Source organism: Carcharodon carcharias (assembly GCF_017639515.1).
Source record: "Carcharodon carcharias isolate sCarCar2 chromosome 24 unlocalized genomic scaffold, sCarCar2.pri SUPER_24_unloc_1, whole genome shotgun sequence".
Classification (NCBI taxonomy): domain Eukaryota; kingdom Metazoa; phylum Chordata; class Chondrichthyes; order Lamniformes; family Lamnidae; genus Carcharodon; species Carcharodon carcharias.
Window position 1 is genome coordinate 2,816,236 of NW_024470584.1, and position 12,319 is coordinate 2,828,554.

Sequence of the window (12,319 nt, forward strand, 5' to 3'; positions counted from 1 at the left end):
CCTATCTGCCCACTTCATGAACTTGTGGACAGAGAGAGAGAGAAAGAGACAGACAGACAGAGACAAAAAGACAGAGATAGGGGAGAAATGAGAGAGAGAGATGGAGAGAGGGAGGGAAAACTGGAAAGAGAGACAGATGGACAGAGCCAGTTGGAGAAAAGGAGATTGAGAGATAGAGGAGCAGAGAGAGAGAAAGGGAGTGAGACAGGAAAAGAGAGAGAGTCAGAGACAGAAAGACAGAGACAGAGGCAATGAAAGAGACAGAGAGACAGAGGGAAAGAGAGAGAGAGAGATGGAGAGAAGCAACGAGGGCAGAGAGGCAGGCAGAGAGACAGGCAGAGAGACAGGCAGAGAGAAGAGAAAGTGAGCAAGATAGAGAGGTTGTGAGAAAAAGAGAGAGAATGAGAAACAGACAGACAGACAGAGATACAGACAGACAGACAGATAGAGAGCGATACAGACAGGCAGACAAACAGATAGAGAGAGATACAGACAGACAGGTAGAGAGAGATACAGACAGACAGATAGAGAGAGATACAGATAGGCAGATAGAGAGAGATACAGACAGACAGACAGACAGACAGATAGATAGATAGAGAGAGATACAGACAGACAGACAGATAGAGAGAGATACAGACGGACAGACAGATAGAGAGATACTGACAGACAGACAGACAGATAGAGAGAGATACAGACAGACAGATAGAGAGAGATACAGATAGATGGACAGACAGATAGAGAGAGATATAGACAGACAGACAGACAGACAGATAGAGAGAAATACAGACAGACAGACAGATAGAGAGAGATACAGACGAACAGACAGATAGAGAGATACTGACAGACAGACAGACAGATAGAGAGAGATACAGACAGACAGATAGAGAGAGATACAGATAGATGGACAGACAGATAGAGAGAGATACCGACAGACAGATGGAGAGAGATACAGACAGACAGACAGATAGAGAGAGATACAGACAGATAGAGAGAGATACAGACAGATAGAGAGAGAGATACAGACAGACAGGCAGATAGAGAGAGATACAGACAGACAGATAGAGAGAGATACAGGTAGACAGACAGAGAGAGATACAGACAGACAGACAGATAGAGAGAGATACAGACAGACAGATGGAGAGAGATACAGGCAGACAGACAGATAGAGAGAGATACAGACAGATAGAGAGAGATACAGACAGACAGACAGATAGAGAGAGATACAGACAGATAGAGAGGATACAGACAGACAGACAGATAGAGAGAGATACAGACAGATGGAGAGAGATACAGACAGACAGGCAGATAGAGAGAGATACAGACAGATAGAGAGAGATACAGACAGACAGATAGAGAGAGATACAGGTAGACAGACAGAGAGAGATACAGACAGACAGACAGATAGAGAGAGATACAGACAGACAGACAGACAGATGGAGAGAGATACAGACAGATAGACAGATAGAGAGAGATAAAGACAGACAGACAGACAGAGATACAGACAGACAGACAGATAGAGAGAGATACAGACAGATAGAGAGAGATACAGACAGACAGAGAGAGATACAGGTAGACAGACAGAGAGAGATACAGACAGACAGAGAGAGATACAGGCAGACAGACAGATAGAGAGAGATACAGACAGATAGAGAGAGATACAGACAGACAGACAGAGAGAGATACAGGTGGACAGACAGAGAGAGATACAGACAGACAGACAGAGATACAGGTAGACAGACAGAGAGAGATACAGACAGACAGACAGATAGAGAGAGATACAGGTAGACAGACAGAGAGAGATACAAACAGATAGTGAGAGATACAGACAGACAGACAGAGAGAGATACAGGTGGACAGACAGAGAGAGATACAGACAGACAGACAGACAGAGATACAGGTAGACAGACAGAGAGAGATACAGACAGACAGACAGAGAGAGAGAGAGATACAGGTAGACAGACAGAGAGAGATACAGACAGACAGACAGATAGATAGATATACAGGTAGACGGACAGACAGACAGGGAGAGTGAGAGAGAGAGAGAGAGAAAACTGACTGTCTGCCTCCCGTTGTCTCCAGGTACACTCCAGGGTCTGCCAATGAGCCCAGAAATCACCCTGGAACTACAGGACACCTTCTCATTCCTTGACAGCCAGGACACCTTGGAGGCTGGGGACTGTGAGGCCGACTACCCGCTGGAGCTGGGAATGCCACTCAAGATTCCCGAGGAGATGGAGCCCTACGATTACTACGCCAACAGCGACCGGGACAAGGCTGGAATCCTGGAAATGAGCATAGAGTCGGAGCTCATGGACCTCGATTTGGACAGCAGGGAGCTGCGCGCTTACGAAATGCAGGTACGGAGAGCATAACTGTGCGACATTCCCTTCAGAGCTAGCCAATACCGCAGCAATGCCACCCCTCCCCGGGCCCCACACAGCCTCCAGTTTCTTTTTAAGGAAGGCGCGTGATAAAGTTCCACATGAAAGGCTTCTTGAAGAAGGCCAGATCTTGGAGGGTCTTAGGGACAGGAGGAGGTTACAGAGATAGGGAGGGTTGTAGGGGCTGGAGGAGGTTACAGAGATAGGGAGGGTTGTAGGGGCTGGAGGAGGTTACAGAGATAGGGAGGGTTGTAGGGGCTGGAGGAGGTTACAGAGATAGGGAGGGTCGTAGGGGCTGGAGGTGGTTACAGAGATAGGGAGGGTTGTCGGGGCTGTAGGAGGTTACAGAGATAGGGAGGGTTGTAGGGGCTGGAGGAGGTTACAGAAATAGGCAGGGCTGTAGGGGCTGGAGGAGGTTATAGAGATAGGGAGGGTTGTAGGGGCTGGAGGAGGTTACAGAGATAGGGAGGGTTGTATGGGCTGGAGGAGGTTACAGAGATAGGGAGGGTTGTATGGGCTGGAGGAGGTTACAGAGATAGGGAGGGTTGTATGGGCTGGAGGAGGTTACAGAGATAGGGAGGGGGGTAGGGACTGGACGAGTTTACAGAGATAGGGAGGGGTGTAGGGGCTGGAGGACGTTACAGAGATAGGGAGGGTTGTAGGGGCTGGAGGAGGTTACAGAAATAGGGAGGGTTGTAGGGGCTGGAGGAGGTTACAGAGATAGGGAGGGTTGTCGGGGCTGTAGGAGGTTACAGAGATAGGGAGGGTTGTAGGAGCTGGAAGAGGTTACAGAGATAGGGAGGGTTGTAGGGGCTGGAGGAGGTTACAGAAATAGGGACGGGGATAAATTGGTCCGGTGGGATTGAGGAACTGTAGAGAATGTTGTTCAGTGGGATCGAGGGATCGAGGAGAAGGTGGGATCGAGAGATCGGGGAGAAGGTGGGTGGGTGGGATCGAGGGTGTGGGGAGAATGTGGGGGGGGGTGGGGATGGAGGGATCAGGGAGAAGGTGGGTGGGTGGGATCGAGGGGATTTTGAAGGGTGGGGATTGCAGTAAGTTGGGGGACCCACGTGCTGCCCATGTTGATGTTTGCCTTTTTGCTCACCGCCCCCCTCTCTCCAGACTCAGTATGAGGAATTCTCCGTCGAGCCTCCGCTTGAAGAGATTTGGAGCCAAGACGAGGTTGACCAGCCCTCTCTGGACCCCGGTGAACCCCAGCTCGGCTGCCCCTCGGACTACCCGCCCTTGGGAGGGGGAGGACTGGGCCGAGACCCTGAACCGTGTGCCCCGAGTCGCGACAAGAGGGCGGAGGGCGGGAACCCGGCGAGGGAGGACGACGCCGAGGGCTGCCCCGAGCCCGGGCCGGCCGGCTGCTCGGCCGCGGCGGGCTTCACCGCGCGGGAGGAGCCGTCCCGGGGGAGCGGGGGGGACGGGAAGAACGCGGGCTGCTGCCCCACCGCCGGCCGGGGGGCTCCCCTCGGGGGGCGCGGGGACGCTGGGCGCGGCTGCTGTTCGGCCAGGGAAGCCTTCAGCGTGCAGGGGGAGGAGGGGGAGGAGGGGGAGGGGGAGGGGGAGCCAGCGGGGTCCCGGCCGCCTCCCGAGGGAGGGCGGGCTCCGGCCTGGGCTCCCATGAGGCTGGAGCAGTCTCCGGGCAGGGTCCACCAGGCCAAGTCCCTGCCGGTGGTGCCCCCCAAGCCCCACTACGCCAAGCTGCCGCCGGCCCTGAAGGGGAAGCGGCGGCCGGAGCCCCCGGAGGCCCGGGCGTCCGAGCGGCGGCCCCAGCCCGGCCCCTCGGAGGGGGGCGGCCCCCGCTTCTCCCCCACCTGCCGCCGGCACGCCTGGCGGAGCGGGGGCAGCATCTCCTTCGACGAGGCCGTGGCCCTGGCGCGCGAGCGCAAGATGGCCGCCCCCCGCCGCAGCCCGGGACCCCCGGCCCCCAGGGACAGGCTGAGCCTCCCCCACTTCCCCGAGCCGGCGCCCCCTGCGAATGCCGAAGCCGGCTCGGGTTGCCTGGCCCGCTGCCGCTCCCTGGTGCTGGAGGGCGAGGAGGCGGAGTGAGGGCCGCGTCGGGACCCGGGGATGAGGGGAGGCGAGCGCCGGGGGAGAGTGGGAGGAAGGGTCATTGAAGAGATGGTTTTTTTTTGCGGGGGGGGTGGTGGGGGTGGAGGGGGTGGGGGTGGGGGGCTTGATTGGGGGTGGGTGCGATTGCGTGCTGGGAGGTGGAGGGTCGGCATGGTAACTCTGGAGGAGCACGGGAATCGACACTCCGGAGGGGCGCATATCGTAGCGCGTAGGTTACCGGACATGGACTAACGCAGCGGTGGATGGGTGGGGTGGGGGGAGGGGGGTATCAGCTCGAACGCCCTTTGCCTTGGCTGGAGCAGGAGGGTAGAACGACGATGAATTAATAAAGCTGGAATGAGAAACGATCACGAGACTACCCTCGGTTGTTGTTAAACCCCTGTCTGGTTCACCCCCCCATGTCGTGTGAGGGAAGGGAAAGGGAGTCGCTCACCGGGACCGGATTACACGTGTGACCAAAGCCCCACGCCCATGAGGTCACCCCTTCGAACGCCACCCACACCACCCCCCCCAACCCCCGACCACCCCGACATGGCAAAGCCGCGAGACTCTCGGAGTACCGGCACCGATGGGCAGTTCCCAATGGGCGAGAGGCACTGGACTGAACGTCCGCACAAGCAACGAACAAAACCAGTAAGCGAAATGCACAGACAGGAACACAAGTGAAAGCCTGTTGGGGACGAGAGAGGGAGGCATCTGACCTTCGGGGTTAGACAGACCTCAGGGCTGACGTTTTATAAACCAAAACATGGGCAAACATAGAAATGTGGGAATCTAAGCGAGGGGTTTCAGGTGGTTTATATATAGAATAACTGATACCCGGGAGTGAGTTACAGACTGGAATCTAATCGAGGGGTTTCAGGTGGTTTATATATAGAATAACTGATACCCGGGAGTGAGTTACAGACTGGAATCTAATCGAGGGGTTCGGGGTGGTTTATATATAGAATAACAGATACCCAGGAGTGAGTTACAGAATGGAATCTAATCGAGGGGTTCAGGGGGGTTTATATATAGAATAACAGATACCCGGGAGTGAGTTACAGACTGGAATCTAATCGAGGGGTTTCAGGTGGTTTATATATAGAATAACTGATACCCGGGAGTGAGTTACAGACTGGAATCTAATCGAGGGGTTCGGGGTGGTTTATATATAGAATAACAGATACCCAGGAGTGAGTTACAGAATGGAATCTAATCGAGGGGTTCAGGGGGGTTTATATATAGAATAACAGATACCCGGGAGTGAGTTACAGATTGGAATCTAATCGAGGGGTTTCGGGTGGTTTATATATAGAATAACAGATAACCGGGAGTGAGTTACAGACTGGAACCTAAACGAGGGGTTCGGCGTGGTTTATATATAGAATAACAGATACCTGGGAATGATTTACAGACTGGAATTTAATCGAGGGGTTCAGGGAGGTTTATATAGAATAATAGATGCCCGGGAGTGAGTTACAGACTGGAATCTAATCGAGTGGTTCGGCATGGTTTATCTATAGAATAACAGATACCCGGGAATGAGTTACAGATTGGAATCTAATCGAGGGGTTCAGGGTGCTTTATATATAGAATAACAGACACCTGGGAGTGAGTTACAGACTGGAATCTTATTGCGTGTTTCAGGCTGGTTTATATATAGAATAGCAGATACCCAGGAGTGAGTTACAGACTGGAGTCTAATCGAGGGGTTCAGGGTGGTTTATATTTAGAATAACAGATACCCAGGAGTGAGTTACAGACTGGAATCTAATCGAGGGGTTCAGGGTGGTTTATATTTAGAATAACAGATACCCAGGAGTGAGTTACAGACTGGAATCTAATCGAGGGATTCGAGGTGGTTTATGTATAGAATAACAGATACCTGGGAGTGAGTTACAGACTGGAACCTAATCGAAGGGTTCGGGATGGTTTATATTTAGAATAACAGATACCCAGGAGTGAGTTACAGACTGGAATCTAATCGAGGGGTTCAGGGTGGTTTATATTTAGAATAACAGATACCCAGGAGTGAGTTACAGACTGGAATCTAATCGAGGGGTTTGAGGTGGTTTATGTATAGAATAACAGATACCCGGGAGTGATTTACAGACTGGAATCTAATCGAGGGGTTCGGGGTGGTTAATATACAGAATAACAGATACCCGGGAGTGAGTTACAGACTGGAATCTAATCGAGGAGTTCGGGGTGGTTTATATATAGAATAACAGATACCCGGGAATGAGTTACAGACTGGAATCTAATCGAGGGGTTCAGGGTGGTTTATTTAGAATAATAGATGCCCGGGAGTGAGTTACAGACTGGAATCATTTCGAGGGGTTGGGGGTGGTTTATATATAAAATAACAGATACCCGGCAGTGAGTTACAGACTGGAATCTAATCGAGGGGTTCAGGGTGGTTTATATAAAGAATAACAGATACCCGGGAATGAGTTACAGATTGGAATCTAATCGAGGAGTTCTGGGTCGTTTATCTATGGAATAACAGATACCCGGAAGTGAGTTAAAGACTGGAATCTAATCGAGGGGTTCAGGGTGGTTTATATATAAAATAACAGATACCTGGGAGTGAGTTACAGGCTGGAATCTAATCGAGGGGTCCAGGGTGGTTTATATAGAATAACAGATACCCGGGATTGAGTTACAGACTGGAATCATATCGAGGGGTTGGGGGTGGTTTATATATAAAATAACAGTTACCCGTGAGTGAGTTTCAGAATGGAATCTAATCGGCTGGTTCGGGGTGTTTTATATATAGAATAACAGAGACTCAGGAGTGAGTTTCAGACTGGAATCTAATCGAGAGTTTCGGGGTGGTTTATATATAGAATAAAAGATACCCGGGAGTGAGTTACAGAATGGAATCTAATCGAGGGGTTCGGGGTGGTTTATATATAGAATAACAGATATCTGGGAGTTAGTTACAGACTAGAATCTAATCGTGCGGTTCGGCGTGGTTTATATATAGAATAACAGATAACCGGGAGTGAGTTACAATCTGGAATCTAATCGAGGGGTTTGGGGTGGTTTATATATAGAATAATAGATACCGGGGAGGGAGTTACAGAATGGAATCTAATCGACTGGTTCGGGGTGTTTTATATATAGAATAACAGATACCCAGGAGTGAGTTACAGACTGGAATCTAATCGAGAGGTTCGGGGTGGTTTATATATAGAGTAAAAGATACCCGGGAGTGAGTTACAAAATGGAATCTAAACGAGGGGTTCGGGGTGGATATATATTGAATAGCAGATACCCGGTATTGCGTTACAGACTGGAATCTAATCGAGGGGTTCGGGGTGGTCTGTATATAGAATAACAGATACCTGGGAGTGAGTTACAGACTGGAACCTAATCGAGGGGTTCGGGATGGTTTATATTTAGAATAATAGATACCCGGGAGTGAGTTACAGACTGGAATCTTATCGAGGGGTTCAGCGTGGTTTATATAAAGAATAACCAATACCCGGGAATGAGTTACAGATTGGAATCTAATCGAGGGGTTCGGGGTGGTTTATATACAAAATAAAAGGTACTCGGTAGAGAATTTGAGACTTGAATCTTATCGAGGGGTTCGGGGTGGTTTATATATAAAATAACAGATACCCGGGAGTGAGTTACAGACCGGAATCTAATCGAGGAGTTCGGGGTGGTTTATATATAGAATAACAGATACCCGGGAGTGAGTTACAGACTGGAATCTAATCGAGGGGGTTCGGGGTGGTTTATATATAGAATAACAGATACCCGGCAGTGAGTTACAGACTGGAATCTAATCGAGGGGTTCTGGGTCGTTAATCTATGGAATAACAGATACCCGGGAGTGAGTTACAGACTGGAATCTAATCGAGGGGTTCGGGGTGGTTTATATATAGAATAACAGATACCCGGGAATGAGTTACAGACTGGAATCTAATCGAGGGGTTCAGGGTGGTTTATTTAGAATAATAGATGCCCGGGAGTGAGTTACAGACTGGAATCATTTCGAGGGGTTGGGGTGGTTTATATATAAAATAACAGATACCCGGAAGTGAGTTACAGACTGGAATCTAATCGAGGGGTTCAGGGTGGTTTATATAAAGAATAGCAGATACCCGGGAATGAGTTACAGATTGGAATCTAATCGAGGGGTTCTGGGTCGTTTATCTATGGAATAACAGATACCCGGAAGTGAGTTAAAGACTGGAATCTAATCGAGGGTATGGGCATGTTTTATATATAGAATAACAGATACCCGGGAGTGAGTTACAGACTGGAATCTAATCGAGGAGTTCGGGGTGGTTTATATATAGAATAACAGATACCCGGGAGTGAGTTACAGACTGGAATCTAATCGAAGGGTTCGGGGTGGTTTATATATAGAATAAAAGATACCCGGGAGTGAGTTACAGACTGGAATCTAATCGAGGAGTTCTGGGTCGTTAATCTATGGAATAACAGATACCCGGCAGTGAGTTACAGACTGGAATCTAATCGAGAGGTTCGGGGTGGTTTATATATAGAATAACAGATACCCGGGAATGAATTACAGACTGGAATCTAATCGAGGGGTTCGGGGAGGTTTATATACAAAATAAAAGGTACTCGGTAGAGAATTTGAGACTTGAATCTTATCGAGGGGTTCGGGGTGGTTTATATATATAATAACAGATACCCGGGAGTGACTTACAGACTGGAATCTAATCGAGGGGTTCTGGGTGGTTTATATATAGAATAACAGATACCCGGGAGTGAGTTACAGACTGGAATCTAATCGAGGGGTTCTGGGTGGTTTATATATGGAATAACAGATACCCGGGAGTGAGTTACAGACTGGAATCTAATCGAGGGTTTGGGCATGGTTTATATATAGAATAACAGATACCCGGGAGTGAGTTACAGACTGGAATCTAATCGAGGGGTTCTGGGTTGTTTATATATGGAATAACAGATACCCGGGAGTGACTTACAGACTGGAATCTAATCGAGGGGTTCTGGGTGGTTTGTATATAGAATAACAGATACCCGGGAGTGAGTTACAGACTGGAATCTAATCGAGGAGTTCTGGGTGGTTTGTATATAGAATAACAGATACCCGGGAGTGAGTTACAGACTGGAATCTAATCGAGGGGTTCTGGGTGGTTTGTATATAGAATAACAGATACCCGGGAGTGAGTTACAGACTGGAATCTAATCGAGGAGTTTGGGGTGGTTTATATATAGAATAACAGATACCCGGGATTGAGTTACAGACTGGAATCTAATCGAGGGGGTTCGGGATGTTTTATATATAGAATAACAGATACCCGGGAGTGAGTTACAGACTGGAATCTAATCGAGAGGTTCGGGGAGGTTTATATACAAAATAAAAGGTACTCGGTAGAGAATTTGAGACTTGAATCTTATCGAGGGGTTCGGGGTGGTTTATATATATAATAACAGATACCCGGGAGTGACTTACAGACTGGAATCTAATCGAGGGGTTCTGGGTGGTTTATATATGGAATAACAGATACCCGGGAGTGAGTTACAGACTGGAATCTAATCGAGGGTTTGGGCATGGTTTATATATAGAATAACAGATACCCGGGAGTGAGTTACAGACTGGAATCTAATCGAGGGGTTCTGGGTGTTTTATATCTGGAATAACAGATACCCGGGAGTGAGTTACAGACTGGAATCTAATCGAGGGGTTCTGGGTGGTTTATATATAGAATAACAGATACCCGGGAGTGAGTTACAGACTGGAATCTAATCGAGGAGTTCGGGGTGGTTTATATATAGAATAACAGATACCCGGGATTGAGTTACAGACTGGAATCTAATCGAGGGGGTTCGGGATGGTTTATATATAGAATAACAGATACCCGGGAGTGAGTTACAGACTGGAATCTAATCGAGGAGTTCTGGGTCGTTAATCTATGGAATAACAGATACCCGGCAGTGAGTTACAGACTGGAATCTAATCGAGGGGTGCGGTTTGGTTTATATATAGAATAACAGATACCCGGGAATGAGTTACAGACTGGAATCTAATCGAGGGGTTCAGGGTGGTTTATATAGAATAATAGATGCCCGGGAGTGAGTTACAGACTGGAATCATTTCGAGGGGTTGGGGGTGGTTTATATATAAAATAACAGATACCCGGCAGTGAGTTACAGACTGGAATCTAATCGAGGGGTTCAGGGTGGTTTATATAAAGAATAACAGATACCCGGGAATGAGTTACAGATTGGAATCTAATCGAGGGGTTCTGGGTCGTTTATCTATGGAATAACAGATACCCGGAAGTGAGCTAAAGACTGGAATCTAATCGAGGGGTTCAGGGTGGTTTATATATAAAATAACAGATACCCGGGAGTGAGTTACAGAATGGAATCTAATCGAGGGGCTCGGGGTGGTTTATATATATAATAACAGATATCTGGGAGTGAGTTACAGACTGGAATCTAATCGAGGGGTTCGAGGTGGTTTATGTATAGAATAACAGATACCTGGGAGTGAGTTACAGACTGGAACCTAATCGCGGGGTTCGGGATGGTTTATATTTAGAATAATAGATACCCGGGAGTGAGGTTCAGACTGGAATCTAATCGAGGGGTCCGGCGTGGTTTATATATAAAATAACAGATACCCGGGAGTGAGTTACAGGCTGGAATCTGATCGAGGGGTTCAGTGTGGTTTATATAGAATAATAGATACCCGGGAGTGAGTTACAGACTGGAATCTTATCGAGGGGTTCAGCGTGGTTTATATAATGAATAACCAATACCCGGGAATGAGTTACAGATTGGAATCTAATCGAGGGGTTCGGGGAGGTTTATATACAAAATAAAAGGTATTCGGTAGAGAATTTGAGACTTGAATCTTATCGAGGGGTTCGGGGTGGTTTATATATATAATAACAGATACCCGGGAGTGACTTACAGACTGGAATCTAATCGAGGGGTTCTGGGTGGTTTATATATGGAATAACAGATACCCGGGAGTGAGTTACAGACTGGAATCTAATCGAGGGGTTCTGGGTGGTTTATATATAGAATAACAGATACCCGGGAGTGAGTTACAGACTGGAATCTAATCGAGGGGTTCTGGGTGGTTTATATATGGAATAACAGATACCCGGGAGTGAGTTACAGACTGGAATCTAATCGAGGGGTTCTGGGTGGTTTATATATAGAATAACAGATACCCGGGAGTGAGTTACAGACTGGAATCTAATCGAGGAGTTCGGGGTGGTTTATATATAGAATAACAGATACCCGGGAGTGAGTTACAGACTGGAATCTAATCGAGGGGTTCGGGATGGTTTATATATAGAATAACAGATACCTGGGAGTGAGTTACAGACTGGAATCTAATCGAGGAGTTCTGGGTCGTTAATCTATGGAATAACAGATACCCGGGAGTGAGTTACAGACTGGAATCTAATCGAGGGGTTCGGGGTGGTTTATATATAGAATAACAGATACCCGGGAATGAGTTACAGACTGGAATCTAATCGAGGGGTTCAGGGTGGTTTATATAGAATAATAGATGCCCGGGAATGAGTTACAGACTGGAATCATTTCGAGGGGTTGGGGGTGGTTTATATATAAAATAACAGATACCCGGCAGTGAGTTACAGACTGGAATCTAATCGAGGGGTTCTGGGTGGTTTATATATAGAATAACAGATACCCGGGAGTGAGTTACAGACTGGAATCTAATCGAGGGGTTCTGGGTGGTTTATATATGGAATAACAGATACCCGGGAGTGAGTTACAGACTGGAATCTAATCGAGGGGTTCTGGGTGGTTTATATATAGAATAACAGATACCCGGGATTGAGTTACAGACTGGAATCTAATCGAGGAGTTCGGGGTGGTTT

At 48.1% G+C, this 12,319-nt stretch overlaps 1 protein-coding gene across 1 annotated transcript in view; it reads left to right on the forward strand.

The window, feature by feature from the left end:
* Window positions 1-4,514, forward strand: part of LOC121273473 (rho GTPase-activating protein 30-like) — a 228,468-nt gene extending 223,954 nt beyond the window's left edge. Inside the window, exons 11-12 of the mRNA XM_041180636.1 lie at window positions 2,080-2,357; window positions 3,504-4,514. Of these exons, the coding sequence (XP_041036570.1) occupies window positions 2,080-2,357; window positions 3,504-4,439 (1,214 nt within the window). The 3' untranslated portion in view covers window positions 4,440-4,514. The remainder of the gene's footprint in view (window positions 1-2,079; window positions 2,358-3,503) is intronic.
* The last annotated feature ends 7,805 nt before the right edge of the window (window positions 4,515-12,319 follow it).